General features: G+C 48.1%; 1 protein-coding gene across 4 annotated transcripts; it reads right to left on the reverse strand.

The window, feature by feature from the left end:
• Positions 1-1,836: 1,836 nt before the first annotated feature.
• Positions 1,837-14,968, reverse strand: LOC136456808 (probable protein S-acyltransferase 16). 4 transcript variants are annotated; one of them, XR_010759530.1, is made up of 9 exons: positions 13,821-14,964; positions 10,811-10,903; positions 10,627-10,728; positions 10,473-10,547; positions 10,270-10,368; positions 10,092-10,187; positions 9,529-9,702; positions 2,975-3,048; positions 1,837-1,967 (listed from the first exon to the last, which is right to left on the reverse strand). XR_010759530.1 is itself a non-coding variant. In XM_066456793.1 (7 exons), exons 1-7 carry the CDS (start codon positions 14,091-14,093, stop codon positions 9,592-9,594), a joined length of 849 nt encoding a protein of 282 aa, XP_066312890.1. In that variant the 5' UTR covers positions 14,094-14,964; the 3' UTR covers positions 9,045-9,591. The 4 variants fall into 4 exon arrangements, 1 of the variants encoding a protein (XP_066312890.1); XR_010759531.1 differs by lacking the exon at positions 2,975-3,048 and having other exon boundaries at positions 1,896-1,967; XM_066456793.1 differs by lacking the exons at positions 1,837-1,967; positions 2,975-3,048 and having other exon boundaries at positions 9,045-9,702.
• Positions 14,969-19,651: the final 4,683 nt, after the last annotated feature.

The raw sequence follows: 19,651 nt of genomic DNA on the forward strand, positions 1-19,651 counted from the left end.
CTCACGGCGGTGCTCCTCGCCGGCTGTGAGCTCATGCGTTCTCGCGCTAGGGTGACTCGCGTGGGGCTACTAGAAGGCTCTATAGCTTCGCGGGCTCACTACGAACTTGCCAAGGGGCTAAAGGCGGTGGCTTGGGGTCCTAAGTGACCGACAAGGATGCAGTGGCAGTGAACGGCGGTGCAGGATCAGCAGCGAAGGCGCTCGGGGCCTTGGCAGGGCTCTGACGGGGGTCCTTTAGCTTCCTAGCGCTCCAGCGAGCGTGGCTAGGGTACCGGGTGAAGCTCTAGGGGCTCCGATGAGGTTGGCCAAGGTGGCAGCGGCTCGGCGATGATGACGGGCTATGGCGAGGTGGCTATGGCCATGATCGGAGCCAAAAGTGGCTCTTTTCCTTCAATTAGGGTCGTGGGGAGGCTAATCGGTCTACGACGGTGATCGAAAGGCGCGGCGGAGTCCGCACCGTGGCGAGGTGCGTGGCAGAGCTTCAGCGAGCTTGTGGCTACGGCGAAACAAGGCAAGGCGGGGGCTTTTCGTTCAACTAGCTACACAGCGAGATGCGCGGGGTCATGGCGAAGCTCGACGGCCAAATCTCGTCACGTGAGGTGGCCAGGGTTGGCCGGATCGTCCCCGGCACGACGACGACATGGGCGCCATGGTTCGATGAGGCGGTCGCGACCAGCAACCCTCGGGGCTTATGTTCTCCTCCCATCTAGCGCATGACGTGTCCCTCGGTAAGGCAAAGCTTGCAGAGGCGCTTGTTCTACTTCTATCGGTCTGAGGTGGCCAGAATAGGGTGGCGACGCAGTGGACGCCGACCATGGCGACCGCGGCGGGTGCGACATGTAGGCGCTGGCGTTCCTGAGCACCAGTGGCTCTACAAGGCCAAGCCTTGGCTCTTGTGCGTGTGTGCGTGTGTGTAGTGCATCTCAACAGTGAAAGACTGGCCTTTGGCCCTCCCATGGGGGAGAACTCGGCGACACGTCATGGCGTGTCCACGACGGCGAGCACCAGAGAGTGGCGTCGGGGGCTCACCGTGGTGGTGGGGTAGGTAGGATGGTGGTGTGATGGTGAGTTGAGGCCATGGCGAGAGGTAGCAATGCAGTGCCGAACCGCTACGATGAGGAAGACGATCGAGGTGCCGTCTTCTTTTCTGGCAAGCTCGGGCGACTTCAGCGAGCTCGGGCTCCTTCCTCCCTCCCTCTCCTTCCTCCTACTCCCTTCTCCTTCTCTTCTCTGGCTTGGCGTGCGGTTGGTGAAGCCACCAGTGGTGGCGGGGTGGACGGGAGAGGGTTAGGGCACCGGGTGTGCCCTTTTATAGGGCGACCGGTGAACAGTGGATGGAGGGGAATGGGGTACGTGGAGGGTGATCAAGGGCTCTGGCTTAGGGTTTTGGAAGCGCGAGGTGGTTGCGCGGGCGCAGGTGCCTCCAATTCGAATCCTCGACGGTCAAAAAGTGAGCGGGGCAGCGTCAGCAGTGTGGGGCCATGGCGGCGATGTCAGCACGGCGCGCACACACGGCTGGGGAAGGCTCGGACGCTGCAAATTATGGTTGTGGTGCCCATCCGTGCGTCGGTGCCCAACGGCCAGAGGCACGGACGGCTGGCGTGGCTAGGTAGGGGAGATTCCCTCCCTCCGATGTCGTGCTTTGCTCGGCGCCAAAGTAGAGGCAAGGGGAAGGGGATGACAAGCGGGGCTGGCGTGGGCGCTGTAGCACCTAGTTTTAAGAACAAAACCAGATACACACCATATGTGAGCCCAGGAAGTCAAATCTCACATATAGCTACAAATAAGGGTAATATCAAAAGACGAATGCTCAATATATAACGTACTTAGTATGAAAGGTATAACCTTAGACAACAAATAATGGAAAAGACAACTCCGATCTTCGGGTGAAGACTCCAATTCCACAGGGACAACTGACTGGTTGATCACAAGTCTAACTCCTTCCACTGTAGCAATCTGGTACCTATCTGGGATTTTTATCCAAATAATTGAAAAAATAAAGCAATCGTAAGTATATGTCGTACTCAACAAATATAACATGGAGTTCATGAGGCTCAAAATGCTGACACTGGTTTAACTGTGATTAGCTTTTAATGAGTCATCTTTTAGCAATTGGGTGGCAACAAGTTTATTCACAAGCCCATGTAAACACATGATCAGGTAAACATGAATAATGAATAGCATAAACAATTAACCATTAATGAGCATCTTTATCATCCGTATCATCAGTGTCCATCATCTTTTCCGTAAATGTTCCAAGGCCGCTCATGACCGTGAGCACGGCTGTTATAACAGTTTTACACTCTGTAGAAGTTGTACACTTTCACTATGAGTCGTGATTTATCCTTTTGCCTGAGGTCGCGGGCCTCTTAACCTACTACCAAGGAAGGTCGGCAGGGTTCACTATGAAGCCTTTTAAAGGTTTGTCTAACAAGTTAGGGCCATTAGATTCACTCGGCAAACAGATATAGAACCCGTTCCCGATGGCATAATGACGCGCAGCCTATACTCAAGGGGACAGAGGCCCCACTATACCCGATTCATTAAGCCATTCTTATGCCAATAAAGGTAACCACTAACAAGCTCGAAAATGTCCTCATACTGAGCTAAAGCCAGAGCCATGTAGCCCTCATAGCTGTACTGTAAGTCCCGATTGATCACTTACAGATAAGTCATTAGGGAGAGGAATCTGAAGCATTTAAAAAGTAGCTAAACACTCCAACCCCCTGTTTCCAAGTTGCTAAGAAGTCATATTTTAATGTTTATTGCATATACCATTAGTCAAGTTACAAGATCATGATCTTTAATTGAGCACTAGCATTATACTACCCAATGCAATAACCCCAAGATGTCAAGGAATCCAGGATATCAAATAGCTAGAAAATTACTACGGTTGTCAAGGTAAACACATGCATATGATTAAAATGATATTAAGGTGAATAGGACAACAAGGATGATCCCATGCTATACTTGCCTTAAACTTAGATCCTTCTTCTAGTCCAAACCTTCAAAGATCTGCTTCTTGATTCACCACGTATAGCTCACCGACTGGACATGATCATAGAACACCACACAAGCATCCATGCAATTATACACGAAGCAAACAATAGAACTAAATTAGAACAGTACACCAAACATATGAAATAGTAAGTAAAAAGGGTTTAAAGATGTTCTACACGTTACTACGAACACACAGATACGAAAAACACTCTAATCGGAGCTACGGTGAAAAAGATACATCTACCGATAGATTTGCTTCGAAAAGAAACTATAGGCTTTATTTATTTTAATTATAAAACATATATAAGATAGTTCAGAGAAATATCTAAATTGTTTTAAGCCAAATTATATTTGTATTAGAAAACCAATATAAGATTAACCTTATTTTATTTACAAAAGACAGAGGTGAAAAACCCTAAGTTACTTTTAATTATAAAAATCTAATTGCATAATCATTATTCAAATTAGGATTTAAACCATGAAATTCTAGAGCTCTTGACATGGAAAACATTGATACCAATGCGTAGATTATGTCGTTACGAATCTAACGCAACTTGAACGGGTCAAATCGGAATTGAAACAGAGAAGATAAGGCCTAATGAAGATAGTGGCAATTTTGTAAATAAACGGAACTCAATTTTGATTTCAAATAAATAAAATCATATTTTGAATTCAGGCCAGGGACTGCGGGCATGATAAAGAAGTACAGGGGCTCTTTAGAAAAATTGCAGGGACGGCGGGTTCATAATTTGGAAAAGACCGGGGTTCTTTAGCAAGATGGTCGTTGAAAGGGTATTGGCCGATCTGAGCTGTTGATCTTGCGATGGGCAGCTCAGATTAGAAGCTGGGGAGAGAGAGAGAGAGACCGACCGCCGGAACAGTGACTGAGCGGTGGTTCACCATTGCCGGTGGCAAGGAGCTCGTTGGCGAGCGCGGAGAGGGCCCTAGAGTCCACGATTCAACGCGGGGAAAACATGGGGTAGAATTAGGGATCAAGGCGAGCTCACCTATGGTCTTATCGCGGCCGGATGAAAGGTCCTAATATGGCTAGAGGGGGGGTGAATAGCCTATTTAAAAATCTATAAATCAACTAGAGCAATTTGATTAGTATGATAAATAGCGTAATGCAAACTTGCTCTAGCTCTATAAGGGTTGCAAGCCACCTATCCAACAATTCTAGTTGCAATGATTACTAAGGCACCCAAACTTGCTATGTAACTCCTCACTAAGAGCTCTCAAACTTGCTACTCTAAAGAGCTCAACTAGATGAATGTAAATAATAAAGCAAGCTCAATTCTAATTACACTAAAGAGCTTGTATCAACTAGTTTGCAAGAATGTAAATAGGTGAGTGGGGTGATTATACCGTCGTGTAGGGGATGAACCAATCACAAGATGAAGATTAAGCCAATCACCGGGAGAATGCAAATGACAAGAGACAACCGATTTTTCTCCCGAGGTTCACGTGCTTGCCAACACGCTAGTCCCCGTTGTGTCGACTAACACTTGGTGGTTTGGCGGCTAAGAGGTGTTTCACAAACCTCGTCCACACAATTGGACACCGCAAGAACCTACCCACAAGTGAGGTAACTCAATGACACGAGCAATTTACTAGAGTTACCTTTCGGCACTCTGCCGGGGAAGGTACAAGTCTCCTCACAATCACCGACGATGGCCACGAACAATCACCAACTCGTGCCAATCCTCCACCGCTGCTCCAACCGTCTAGGTGGTGGCAACCACCAAGAGTAACAAGCGAAATCCACAGCGCAACACGAATACCAAGTGCCTCTAGATGCAATCACTCAAGCAATGCACTTGGATTCTCTCCCAATCTCACAATGATGATTGATCAATGATGGAGATGAGTGGGAGGGCTTTGGCTAAGCTCACAAGGTTGCTATGTCAATGAAAATGTGCAAAAGTTGTGGCTTGAGCCGGCCAAGGGGCTTTAAATAGAAGCCCCCATCAAATAGAGCCGTTGGCTCAAAAAACGGGCTGACTGCGCGTCGACTGGACGCTCCGGTCACACTGCACCGGACGCAGCACCGGACGCTCCGGTCGTGAATACCGAACGCGTCCGGTCGGCATACCGGACGTGTCCGATAGCCCCAGACTGCCACGTGTCCAATTCAAATCAAACTTAGCCGTTGCTGCCCCTTCTGCTGACAACCGGACGCTCACACCGGACGCAGAGTCACAAATGACCGGACGCTGAGCCGCAGCGTCCGATGGAGTACAGTAAGCAACCACGCCCGACCGAACATGTCCGGTGGTACTAGACCGGATGCTGCCAGTGTCCGATCGGCTGCTCTGCCGTTTGCTGCCTTTTCTGATTCACACCGGACGCGTCCGGTGTGGCGACCGGACGTGTCCGGTCGCTGAGTCTACCGCCAAAATACCGGACGTGTCCGGTCACATACCGGACGCGTCCGGTCACTCTGTAACCAGCGCGACTAACTTCTTTTCGACTCTATCACCTTCACCATTGCTCAAATGTGCCAACCACCAAGTGTATCACCTTGTACACATGTGTTAGCATATTTTCACAAACATTTTCAAGGGTGTTAGCACTCCACTAGATCCTAAATGCATATGTAATGAATTAGAGCATCTAGTGGCACTTTGATAACCGCATTTCGATACGAGTTTCACTCCTCTTAATAGTACGGCTATCTATCCTAAATGTGATCACACTCACTAAGTGTCTTGATCACTAAAATAAAATGGCTACTACATTTTATACCTTTGCCTTGAGCCTTTTGTTTTTCTCTTTCTTCTTTTCCAAGTTTAAGCATTTGACCATCACCATTGTCATGATCTTCGCCATTGCTTCATCACTTGGAGTAGTGCTACCTATCTCATAATCATCTTGATAAACTAGGTTAGCACTTAGGGTTTCGTCAATTAACCAAAAACAAACTAGAGCTTTCACCGGAGACAAGACGGAGAGGGCGAGCGGCTCGATGAGGCGGAGAACGACGTCCTGCAAGGTTCGGCGGCGGTTAACAGGGCATAGAGAGCAAGAGAGAGCAAGAGGCTAGGCTAGAAAGCTTCGTCACCTTGTAACGAAGGGCAACAAGAGCTTGGGGACGGCGCAATGGCTTCCATCGGCGGGTGCGACGACGGTGGCTTCGACCTCGCGTCGGCAAGATCCAAAACTAGGGCGGCTAGACTGGGGCGCGGGTAGCGGCTCATAGATGAGAGCAGGGCCATGGCAGGGGGTCCTCGCGCTTCTTATGGGGCGGATGGGCGTGGAGAGCACGCCAAATCCCGGGACGGGGCATGCGGTGGCGGGACTCCCCGGACAGAGTCTGGCTCTGGTCGGCCTGAGGAAGAGGATGGCGCTGACGCGTGGGTCCAGGTTGTGTCGGTGACTCAAGGTGCAGGGGCGGCTGGTCAGTCGGACAGAGAGAGGGGGCGGAGCGGGTCGGTGCGCATGCTGGGCTGGCCTACTACGGTGGTGGGCTTGCGCGCGAGAGAGAGGGAGAGAGGGGCAAGGGCTACGCGGCATGGCAACTGGGCCAGCCTGGAATGGGCCTCGCGGTGGGGAAAGGAGAGGAAGCTAGGTTGCGGCTTTGATGGGGACAGGGGAAAGCGGGAGCGGGCCGACCTGCTGCGGGCTTGGCCAACGGGCCGAAAGGAAGAGAAGGAGGGAGAGAGGGAATCTTTCCTTTTTTTAAAACAATTTTTCACAGTTTTCAAAACCATTTTCAAACTCAGTTTGAAACATTTTAAATTTTGAACACATCCACTCAACTCAATAAATCAAATGCAATGGGATGTATGCTCAAACATGTTGCTACCTTATGATAAATTTTAATTTAATGAAAATTTATTATTTCCCCATGTTTTCATGAGCACAAAATACATAATTAAATCATTTCATCTTTATTTCAAAAAGAAGCAAATTTTAGGGTGTTACAGGCGCGGGTGCGGGTGAGCACGGAGCTGGGCCGGCAGCGGCGAGCTACGGGCGCGGGTGGCTGGGCCACGAGCTGGGCTGGCTCGGGCGACTTGGGCTGCTTTGGCCTTTCCTTTTTCTCCCTTTTTTAATCCCTTTTCTATTTCTATTTACACCTTGGGCACCTATGCATGTATACATGTGTTGCCAAGCATGTACACATCCCTATGGGGTCCACTAGAGGTCAACTAGGGTATTAGGGTCCAAGCAAGGGTTGGCAACGCACATGCAACATGTTTATTAAAAAGGTTTAGTTGATTTTATTACGTCGTATAAAATCAAGAAGATGCAACTCACATGTTGTTTATTATGCAAATGCTCAACCATACTAACTTAAGATCTACTTGTGCAACTATAAGGGTGGTTTCCTAGTATGCACACTCACCATGCATGGGTTTTTTTAGAAAAAAATTTTAAGTTTAGATTTTTGGTTAATGAAAAATCTGGGTTGGGTTGTTACCAGGGAGGAGGCAAAAACAGCCGCGGGTGCCCGCGTGCAAGCAAGGTTAGAGGCAAAGAAGGGCAAGGGGGAAAAGGGTGGAGTAGCCGCCTGCTGTTTGTCCCTGACCAATGCGAGTATGGACTGAAGTCTTCGAATGTAACGCAAAGAGCAGAACAAGAACACGCAGTAGACGAATCTTTCAAAACTACTCTGCTTATCAGCTTATACCTGTTTTCTCTAGCATTTTTATCTGTTCGAATTTCGAAATACTGAACGGCATATATGCAACTCTGGTCAACAGAGGTACTACTGCTTTACGGTCTGCGCCGAGCCCACCGAGTCTGCAGACTATTCTGGCTCTCGCTCAGGGTTCAGCCAATGCAGGAAGTGTTGGCTAGTCCAGTCTTGCATTGGCTTTGGCTATAAGGGCGTCCGCAATGGTGTTAGCTACGTAGCTAGCTGACGTGGAGGTGAGAGACAAGAGAAATAACTATTTTATACCTTTTTATTCTAGTGGACCCACATGCTCCTCTCATATATTCTTGGGCTACGTGAAATAGATAGACTATTTGCTCGTCGCTAGTGACAACTCTCTCTCCTACTTTTTCCTTGACACGTCACATCTAGCTAGCCAAATAGCTAGCCATTGCGGACGCCCTAATACTGTGCCAGACTATTACTCTGCAGGGTCATTCCCAAGGCTCCTAGCACGACGACCCGTGGACCTGTGTAACCAGGCACATGCAGGAATCCAGATTCCATGCAAGGCGGCACAGCTAACAAGTAACGCGTGCTTGTACTGCTATTCTGCTAAGATAACAGCTTCAGGCGAAAAATAGAAATTCAACACTTGTTGGAAACAAATAGGTGCACGGTATATGGTACACCTATATGCGCAAACAGCTATATGGACGTGCATTTCTCAACAACTGTATACAAACAATCTTAGTTGATTGGTCCTTAACATTATGTACTATCTGACAAAGCAATACATGAGCTTTCCCCCTTGTTCGCTTGTTGGTTTCAGCCAGGCTTATTTAACCAGCCAACAATGTTTTTCTCTCACAACAAACCAGCACTGGCCAGCCTAAACCATCCCAGAAACCAACCAACGAACACATTCTTCATCAGGACAAAAAAAAAACAGTTTGTGACCCGCATGAAGGAGAAGAAGGAACCGACAATCCTGAAAGCCTTCTTCTCTCTCGTTCTTCTTTTCCTCCTCTGTAACCCGCGCTTTCCCTTCGTCTATAAAAGGAGAAGCAGGACGCCCCTACCGGGATTTGAACACAAGCGCACGACACGAGCACACGGCTGAGCGGCAAGCGAGCTCTTAGCACCCGTTCACTCCTTCCACCAGAGACTTAGGATCCTCTCTCTCTCCTGTTTGTAACCCCTACTGCAAACCAAGTGCAGTAACACGAGCAACAGCGGACTGGACGTAGGGACGTTCCGCCCGAACCAGTATAGATCCTTGTGTCCTACGAGCACACCATCCGAGCCAGACGCGCAAATACAAATTTGCTCGTAGGTAGTCCAAAAACACCGACACTCTACAACAGAACAACCTTAAGTACAGTTAGTTTTCCTTTCCTTTTCTTTTTTTCTTGTTTTTTTGGGTGTGTTTTAATACAGCCCACTCTAGCCTACAACAACAACAACAACAACAAAGTCCGTCCCAAACAAGTTGGGGCATGCTAGAGTTGAAACCCAACAGAAGCAATCAATGTTCAGGCACGTAAATAGCTGTTTTCCAAGCACTCCTATCTAAGACTAAGTCTTTGGATATATTCTATCCTTTCAAGTCTCTAGCCTACAACACAAACAATAATTCCTTCTTCGATCAAGAATGTCCAAAAAAAAAAAAAGGGAGGAAATCCTAAGTATGTCAGCATCTCTAAAAATCCTAATGACAGATCCTATGAGGCTTTAGGAAATAATCCTAAAGCTCCTCTTCATGTATCTAGCAGTATCCTAAACACACTGGATTTGATGTAGCACACCCTTACCACAAAAGTTCAAGCATTGGGAAACACTCTCCTTTTAAGGATAGACAAACACTCTGGTTAAATGCTAAAAATCAAAACTGTGAAGAATAGCACATCTAACACTTGTGTGGGCACCTGAGTTTCTTTTGCAAATTAGCAGATACTATCCAACATGAGTGTACCCTTATATGGTGTGCATCACATTGGTGAAGTTGATAGCGGAATGTCATATGATGTCCGGAAACGAACACCATTTCCTATGTTCCTTGATATTGGGCAGAGCCAGCACAACATGTTAGGACCTAGCACCTGTATAAGAAAAATAACAAAATGTTGGAAGGTTTGTGGTAATAATTGTTCACCTCCTGTATTTAAGCAATGAACCAAGAAACAACAATTTCAAGAGAATATATCTGTAACATAAACTTAATATGGAAATCCCAGTAAAGAAATGGATATGTGAAAAACAACATAAACCACACCAGATAACTAGATAAGACCTGGATTTCAGTTAGTCCTTTGAATAGTCAAATATAAAGCCCAGTCCATGGGAATGGAGAAGACACGCTAGTGTTATTTCAATATGGGAAAGGATATTTATGTTTAGTTATTTACATACCAATGCACTTAGGCTAATCTCTCTGATTTTGATTTTTGGGGCAAAAATCTTAATAATAGAAGTAAAGAAGTGTTCTCACCGAAACTAGGTTCTCATAGACTCCAAGGTTATAAGGATGATGATAAATATTTCCAGCCTTTTCAGCTAACCACGTAGCCCTAACTCCTTCATGATACTGCAAACCACCGATGTAACTACCAACACAGAAAATCTACAAACAATGATATCATCGAAGACAGAGATCATATTTCTCAAACCTCAATAGTAGTCTTATTATGTAAGATGAGGTAAACATGCCAACCCAATAGGACCGTCAGTGCCAACGCTAGAGGGCACAGAAGGATCCCACAAACAATCTGTGCAATATATAACATCTGTGTTATTCAAACATAACTTCAGACGAAAATTCAGATGGTGATTGATTTGTTCATAGCTGAAACATCCTTCCAGGGGTACTTACAATAGATGTTCTAGAAGAATCACTGCCTGGTTGTTCATCTTTAGGTAAATGCACAGCACCCCCTATAATGAGAACCTGATGTAAACATCAATAACTTTATGCTCAATCTTTGAGAAGCTTTGGTTGCTCAAGAATATCAAGGATAACACAGTACCATAGAATAGAAGCTTGCAATTACAGCATACAGAACAAAAACTAGGAATATCTTGTAGTTCTCATGCCCAACACAATTATTAATCCATATACAGTGGTGGTCCTGCACAGGAAAAGTTGTTAGATGAAGATTAGAATTAAGAATACAAAAAAAAAGAGGTGTTGCGCATAGCACTAGTCAGTACCATTCTTATAACACATCTTTTGCAGACACGACAATGGTGCGCTCGAGGAGGTTTATAATGGGAACATTTCTGGCAGTATCTCAAATCACCACCCTGCAATGTTCTGGAGTAAGTTAGCAAACAGTCCCCTGTACTAGTCTGATTTAGTAACAAAGATGGCTCCTGACCCGTCCGCTGGTGCAAGTACCATTACACGATGGCTCCTAACCCGTCCGCTACCCCTGGCGACGGCAACGGCGCTCCCCCGTCGCCGGAGCTGATCCAGCCACCCAGCCCCCACCCTACCCATCTGACCTCAGATCCAAAATCCCCGGAGCCAGATCTATCGCGACATGTGAAGGTTCCGGGTATCCTGCAGCAGTTTGAGGAAGCATCGGAGCCCAGAAGCACAGGTTCGGCGCCGCCCCAATCCCTTCCCGCACCGCCAGCCAGCCCAGCGCCGGCAGACACCTCCAGCGCCCCTGCCACTACGGCAGCGGCGACCACCACCACAACCGCTGACACCCCCGCCGCACTAAGCGCAGGTTTGGTGTCCCAAGCCCTCCCCACGCCGCCAGCCAGCCCAGCTCCGGCGGCCACCTCCAGCGCCCCTGCCGGGGTGGCAGTGGCGGCCACCACCACAACCCCTGCCACCCCCGCCGCACTTGCAAGCAGTGAAGGCGCCACTGAGGAAGTGGAGCTCCTCGATTGGGGCAACTCTGATAGTGAGGAGGACCCAGCTGAAGAAACCAGCTCTGAAGCTTCAGCGGCCAAGATCTGCAGCCGCCCTGTTCTCGGTGTGCCTATAGCTGCAGGCCCGGCCACCAACGCCGTCAGCGTCCTGCCTTCCGGTGTCGATTCAGTCGACCCGGTAACAGTTGGATCCAAGACGCCGGCCAGACTGAAGTCGGGTGCTGGTGCAGCCATCGCCTCCCCCGCAACAGCTTCATCCTGTCATTGGTCCTGAGTCCTGACGCGGCTGGGGCGAGCAGCTCAAGGGTGTCGGCCGTACCATCCGTGCTGAAGCCGCTGCCATGGCTGAGCCCGTTCAGGCCAACAAGCGTGCCGACGCCCTCTGCCGCGGCCGCTGGCCGTCACAAGATGGTGTGGAGGCTGAAGGTGGGAAGATTCCACTGTGTGGCTACCAGAGCAGAAGGCTCAAGGTTTCAACCAGCTTGCCAGCTCTCAGCCTACCAGCTGCTGGGAGCTCGGGGAGTCTTCGGGAGCTAATGCTCGGCTAGAGCTTCCGCCTTCGCCGAGGCAAACGGGAAGGAAGAAGTACTGGTGGTGCAAGGGCGAAACTCTACAGGAGAATGGCTCTGGCAAGACTAGGTGAGCAGTGCAGGACGCCGCCCCGGGACACACCATAGACGGCCGGGAGTTTTTTAAAAGGCGCCTTGTCGGGCGCTGCTTCCGGTGTCTCGGCGTCGACCACCAAGTTGCACAGTGCAGGGACCCTGTTCGCTGCCTAAGGTGCAAGGGCTTCGGCCACATCTCACGCCACTGCAGCTCCGGTCGGCGACAACCCAGCTCAGCCAAGCTCCGCACCCAGCTCACCTTCCCGACCAGTAGCATCCACAGCCACCTAGCTTTCCACCACTCTGCTCTGCCAGCCATCCCAAAACGCCACCATCTCAGAACACTCCAAACAACTCAATACACCCACTACCAAAGGCCGGGGAGATGGAGGACGTGTCTGGCCAGACTGCCAACCGCCCAACGCTGGGCCGTGTCGCCATCGTTCCGTGGTGCAGCCATTGACAGGCGCCAGCGGCACCCTGGCTGCATTGCGAGCGTGGCCAGGATGACGACTTCGAGGGACCGCGACGACGCAACGAACGACGCCGTTCGCGGTCACCATTGCGTCGCGATAAGACGGGCACGGGTGACAGCACCCCTCATTTCCCGGTAAGTCCAGACCCGCTGATAGACCACGGCTTCTGGGCTTCATCCCCAAGGAGCCCTCCTCTCAGGTACGACCCGATGTTCCTGGAGGCCTCCCTCCTCGCGGAGCCAGCGGTCGGTCCTCGCTACTCCCTAGACTCCGGCGGTGACGATCCCGTCTCCTTGGGCCAGGTGTCCAGACTCAGTCGTCAAGGGAGTCCCAGGAGGGATTGACCAAAACATCGGAGGAGGCCCGTATGGGGCATGCTCCTGCCCCCCAAGCAAGTTTTGAGGATCTACGGCTGGGGCAGGACCTCTATGAGGAGGGAAGCGCACAACCGGATGGTGGACTGCCTGCTGATGATGATGTCCAGACTAATGTTGAGTTTTGCAACAGATTGTTCAAGGAGCTCCTGGCACCCTCGCTGCCGACACCAGATTCTCCTCCACCCCGAGCGACCCTCCCCCGCACACGCAAGCCGAGGAAGAAGAAGACATTGCAAGCGACGCGCTCGAGCTTGCGCCTGGATACATTGACTTGTATGGTGCTGATCTTCCAGAGCAGGCCATCAAGGCAATCAGGGCAGCAACACGCCTGGACAACAAGGAGCTGGCGAAGGCCTTAGCGGTGATGGTTGACGAATATGATGCAGCGGAGATGGAGGCCCAGTGAGCAAGCTTGTGCAGCCAGAAAGCTGTAGCATCAGTTTGATCAATGTTGCTTAGCAAGGTGGCAGCGCCAAGGGGACTTAATAATATGGAAAGAAGAGAACAAAATCTCGGCGGATAGTGCAAGGATTCAGAGCAAATATGTTAACGCACACCTATACACAGTTCCTCGCTCACCAAAAGATAGCAACACCGAGGCGCTCGGCGCTCCAATAGGTATAGGACCATTCCCGTGATCCCGACTAAGAATCCAAATCTCACGCGCGGAACTAAGAACTCGCCGGACCTTGCTTGAAGGCAATGCCTGCTCGAAATCTAATCCCAAGATCTGAACTCGTAACGAAGTTTCTGATTCTACACATGTGACTACCATCGCACTACGTAGATCTAAACTTCGCAGCACTCGGCGGGGGCGCCCGCGAGATCTGGTGTGGTCCTTGGACCAGACGGAGGGAGGCATGGGCCGCGAGTAGAGTACCTTGCGCTTGATCTCGTGGACGGGGCTCCCGGCGTCCTCGACGTCGGGCACGAAGGACGCCGGCACGCGGCCCGGGTCGCGCGATAGGGCGACGGCGTAGGTTGCGACGCAGGCAGCGGCGAGCGCGGTGAAGACCGCGGCGTTGGCGAGCCCAGCCGCCGTGGAGAGCCCCAGCCACGCGGGGATCGCCAGGAACACCGTGGTGTAGTAGACATAGCCGATCGCGGCGAGCACGGAGAGTATCGGCACCGTGATGTACCCCGGGCGCCCCATCCGAGCCGCCGCCTAGTGCTCCTCTTCCGCCCGGACGGGGCGGTAGATCATTCCGGGGAAAAGGAATCCCGGCGGCGTCGGCCGGGAGAGGAGCTCGTCCGTCTCGCGCGACGGTACGCAGCGGCACAGCCACAGGAGCTCGTCCGTGCGTCGTTGATGCGGTTGCGGCAGGGACGTCTGAACTTGCGTCGACGCGACGGCTGCGGCCTTGCGGGCAGCGAGAGAGGAGAATGGGAGATGATATATCGTCATATACATGATGATGATTGGACTATTGCAGTATAAACCTAAGGAGTAATATTTGGATATAATTATTTATTTTTATGGGATATAATCATATGAAATCTAGTTTTCCCCATCAGGCACTATTCATTATCCACATAGGACCCTTTGAAACACAGGTAGGAAAAGGATTGGAACAGGAAAAACAGAGGAATTCAACTACACCGCTTCTCCAATCCTACAGGAATTGAATAGGAATATGACTCGGAAGCCCTTTGGAACACCTCAGGAAAACAAAGGAATTCGTACAGCACTTGTTGCTCTCAATTTGAACTAAACCGCTAGGCTCAGCAGCAATCCCATGCTCACTGTTTTGCGGTCCAGAGTTGTGCCACAGACTATCCGAGCCGCCGGCACCGATGCCACTGGAGCACCGCCGCTCGGGTTCCAGGCCTCGCCTGCGCCACCGCCTCCTCGCCATCCTAGTCGCGGCCCCCGGACCTTGGCTTGCGCCTGGCTCACCGCCGCGCAGTGCCGCCGGGTCTCCAGCCCGCGCTTCCAGAAAGGTCCGCGGGGCAGGGGAAGGGCGTCGAGGTCAGGCCAGGAAGCTGCGCTGGGGAGGGGAAGGGAGTCTGTAGAAAAATAGTTGCAGAAATAGATTTCAGATCCAAATGCTCGGTGTTATAAGAATAATTGAGGCAAAATTACTTATCTCTACAACTAAAACATTCATAACTATTTCGTCCACGTGCTCATCGCTCTGCCAGAGATCGTGTGAAGCCCATCGCTACACAGATGAAAGGCACCGCCACGTGAGACCAACAACACGCTTGAGAGAAGTCATTTAGCAGGAAACCTCAACTGCAATATAGCCGTGGTTGACGGAGGGCAGCACGAATCTGCCCAAAGTAAAATATAGGACCTCTTTAAAATATAGGACCTCTTTGGCATGGATCCTACCGGCTCCGGCTCCGGCTCTCACATGCAAATATAATGTTGGGCACTGTTCACTGAAGCCAGATTTTTCTCCTCCCTCTCCCTCTCACAGAGCCAGTAGGAGCCGGTGAAGCTAAAATTTTTTGCTTCACCAGCTCCTACTGGCTCTGTGAGAGGGAGAGGAAGGAGAGAGAAATCTGGCTCTAGTAAACAGTGCTCAACAGTGGATTTGCATGTGAAAACTGGAGTCGGTCGAATCCATGCCAAAGAGGCCCGTAGTATCCAATCTCAGATTGGGGAAAAAGAAGTTTGTGGGAGATTGGATAAGAAACATACGGATTACTTGCAATCCTGTTGGCTGTGGTTCACGATGGGGATTTAGAATTGTGGCCTCATGTGGACCACGATGGAGTCGACACTAGGTTGTAACACCCTTGGTGTTACGAGCTTATTTAGCACCGAGATTGATGTCCGAGAGAGATTAGCCAAACAAGTTTTCGGGTTTTAAATATTTTAAAACGCACATGAAATGATAAGCGAATCATATGTGACACACTTTTGTAGACTCAACTAAATATCCAAGTTAACTTACTTGGTGCGTAAAAGTGCTAATGAAAATCCTAACGGGAAAAATAGGATAAGTCGTTTTAATTGTTTAGCACGAAAAACAATTTATATAAACAAAAATAAAATATAACTTGTGTGTAGTACTTAAGTAAAGATGATGAGCAAATGCAATTTTAATTTTTGAAAACAAATGTTGTTAACTAGCGTTCTTGAGAGCTCAAAAATCGAATCTGAAACTAAAAATCAGTATTTTCGTTGAATCGGCAAGAATTTGAACTTATGTTTAAAATGTTATTTTTGGTGAATTATATTGAGCAAAATAGTTAAATAGTGCTTAAGTATTTTGCTCCTATGGTTTAGTGTAAAGCATGGGCTATCGCATGTAGTAATTCTTGGTTGAAGTTAATAAGGTATAGACTTCTTAAAAATTGTGGCAACAAGTGTTCATGGATGTTAAGTCCAATTGAACCCTTGTCTTTTCTAAGTCGAAAAAGAGTGTTGGACAATGCTATTTTGGTATTTGAGTTCTAACTAAAATACTTAAACACTAGTTTCATGATTTGGTGTTGTTAGTTGCCTCTAAGTGAGCACTTGATCAGGGTGTAGGTCGAAGTGGTGATGATTGTCACTTTGCTCGTTTTAAATTGGCTCGAACTTTCTTAGGACGTGTTGTGTCCATGCTGTTAGCGCTCTGTTTATGGGCCAGCGCTTAGCGTGACGAACCCACGTTGGCACCTCTCTATCTCCCCCGCTGGTCACCCTCTGGCCGTGCTTGTTGCCTGGATACGAAGCCCTTAGGGTCTACTAGAGTCTTGAGCTTTTGTTTTAATCTCAACCAAGCTCTAATCAGTTAATTTTTACGCTTTAAGATCCGTGTGAAAGCATCTAGGCCCCTAGTTGGGTTTTGGTGATTAATGATAATATGTGATTATTATGACTAACGTGTGTTTTGCAAATGCAATTAAGTTAGGTCATGGTAATGACAATTAATTGGGCAATCATGGTTGTCATGCTCCTACGATGAAAATCATTTTGGTTTTCAAAGGATGGACGACAAGGTTAAGGATGGACTAGTTCTAAGTGTCGTTTGGAGTTGAAAAGACACTTATAGTAGTTTAGGACTTTGTTTTTCCTTTGGCCGTACTATTAAGGGGGGGTATAGACGGGTAGCTTGACCTAGGTGAGTCTAGTGGGTTAGGTGTGGTGCACACTTGTAAAATCTAACACGAGGTAGCTCCTAAAAACCCTTAGATCAATTGGAGCAAACTTCATTCTCATATGATTGCAAGATGAAAATAAATGGAGGGTCAAATGCTGACCGAACGCTGGTTTCGGTGTGACCGAACGCTGGCGCAGAGTCCGGTCAGTTCATTTGATCAAGGTGAAATCGTCTGACGTGATCGGACGCTGAGAGGTGAGCGACCGAACGTTGGGTGCCAGCGTCCGGTCGACTCCAGTAAGGTTCCAGAGAGGGAAAATCATGACCAGACGCGTCCGGTCAGTGTTGACCGGACGCTGTCCATCATTCAGTCACAACTTAAACACTGGGTTTTGGGGTGAACAGACCGAAGCGTCCGGTCACCCCATAGAGGCACATAACGGTTCGTTTTGAACATGGGTGTATAAATACTTTCTCCATTTGTGTGAGGGGGTACTTTTGCTCATTCCAACAGCTAAGAAACACCCTTGAGAGTGCCAAGAAGAGCAAGGTCCTAGTGATGTGATTGAGATTTGAGAATCCAGAAGAGAGACCACATTAGTGAAAGCAAGAGTAGCAAAGTGTGCATCCACCCTTCTTATTAGGCTTGTCGTGGTCAAGTGAGAGTTCGTGCTTGTTACTCTTGGTGATCGCCATCACCTAGATGACTTGGTGGTGATTGGGAGCTTAGTGATCATCCGATGGAGCTTGTGGATGACCCAACTCAAGTTGTGAGCGGTTGTGGGTGATTCACCGCGACGGAGTGTCAAAGAATCAACCTATAGAGTGCTAATGAAATGTACTCACTCTTAAATATTCTTGTAGAGGAAGTCAATGGGCTTAGACTTACTCAGATGCAACCATCCGACGTTGTAAGAAAAATCCTGAGTGTTCTCCCCATTGATAAATATGGACATATTGTGACCGTGCTTCATCAAGGTGATCTTTCCACCGCTACACCAACATAAATCTTAGGAAAGATCAATGCTCATGAGATGTACATGCATATCACACCACAAGATGGCTCATCCTCTACTAAGAAGAAAGACAAGGACTTAGCATTCAAAGCTAGCCAAGAGAAGGGCAAAGCAAGGCTTAGTATGAGAGCTCAAGTGATGATGAAATTGATGATGCAAGTCTTGCTCTCATGGTGAGAAGAACAGCCAAGATGCTAAAGAAGCTTAACAAGAGTGGCATCAAGTTTGATGGCAAGAAAAAGAAGTTCTTCACTAGCACAAGAAGGAAGCCAATCTTGGAGATGGATTGCTACAATTGTGGAGAACTTGGTCATCTAGCACATCAATGCACTAAGCCCAAGAAAGACAAGTACAAGAACAAGTACAAGGGCAAGAAAGATGACTCAAGCAATGAAGATGAAGATGAGAAGAAGAAGAATAAGCCATATAAGAAGAAAGATGGTAAGAAGAAGGACTTCCACAAGAAGAAGAATGGGAAGGCATACATCGTCGGTGATTGGCTCACGGACATTGATTCATCAAATTGCTCATCCGATGATGATAGTGATAATGAGAAGGTGGCCATCATTGTGATGGACTCTTCATCATCTTCACCGACACCATGCCCATCATCCTCTACACACCTATGCCTTATGGCCAAAGGTGAATGCAAGGTATCAAATGATGATGATAGTAGTGATGATGGTCATGCTAATAATGATGATAATGATAGTGATGATGATGAATATGAAACACCTTCCTACGATGATCTTGGTAAATTGCTAAATCAATATGCTAAGATCATTAGAAAGACTAGAGCTAAGAATGATAAGCTAGAAGCTAAGAATGATTCTCTTTTAACTAAATGTGATATAGCCAAAAAGGCTAGTGTTGAGCTTAGAGATGCAAATGATGCTATGTCATCCAAACTCTAGGAGCTCAAATCTTCTAAGAAAGAGCTTAAAGATAAACATGATAAACTTGAGAGGATACACAATGAGCTCATCACTAGCCATAATATGCTAAAAGAAGAATATACCACTCTTAAGATTAATCATGATAATCTTGTCATTGCTCGAGAATTTTTATCCAATGAGCCACATGATGCTACTAACGATGTTGTTAAGATTGATGTAGCTACATCATGTGATGATTTGATCATTGAAAGCATTGAGCAAAGTTCTAGTAGCAAGGGCAAGCAAGTGGTTGAGACCGATAATTATGATGAGTTTGTTAAGCTCAAGAATGACAATGAAAAGCTCAAGAAAGATTTTAAAGAGCTCAAAACCACCAATACTATAGTGCTAAAAACTCTTAATCATGATGGTGATTTGATTCTAAAGAATGAGAAGCTCAAAGAAGATAACAAGAAGCTCAAGGAAGAGAAAAATAATGATGCACTCAAGGAAGAGAATAAGAAGCTCAAGTTGGAGAAAGAGCATCTCAAGATTGGATTGAGCAAGTTCACAAGAGGCAAGCATCTTCAAAGTGAGATACTAATGAACACCGTCATGAAGATGGATAGAAGTGGTATTGGGTACATGGCAAATAAAGAGAAGAAGGCTTAAGCTCAACAACAACAACAAAAGCCAAAGCCAAAGAAGTGTTTTGAGTGTGGACTAGAAGACCACTTTGCCCATGAGTGCCAAACTCCACCACCACAACCCTTGCCCAAGCAT

Source organism: Miscanthus floridulus, chromosome 6 (assembly GCF_019320115.1).
Source record: "Miscanthus floridulus cultivar M001 chromosome 6, ASM1932011v1, whole genome shotgun sequence".
NCBI classification, from domain to species: Eukaryota; Viridiplantae; Streptophyta; class Magnoliopsida; order Poales; family Poaceae; genus Miscanthus; species Miscanthus floridulus.

Bases quoted from the DNA above. Each gene is read 5' to 3' on its own strand.
- LOC136456808 (XM_066456793.1), bottom strand. From the start codon at position 14,093: ATGGGGCGCCCGGGGTACATCACGGTGCCGATACTCTCCGTGCTCGCC. The intron at 10,369-10,472 runs GTAAGTACCCCT...TATATTGCACAG, and splicing joins ATTCTTCTAGAACATCTATT to ATTGTTTGTGGGATCCTTCT. The intron at 10,188-10,269 runs GTTTGAGAAATA...GGTGGTTTGCAG, and splicing joins ATAATAAGACTACTATTGAG to TATCATGAAGGAGTTAGGGC.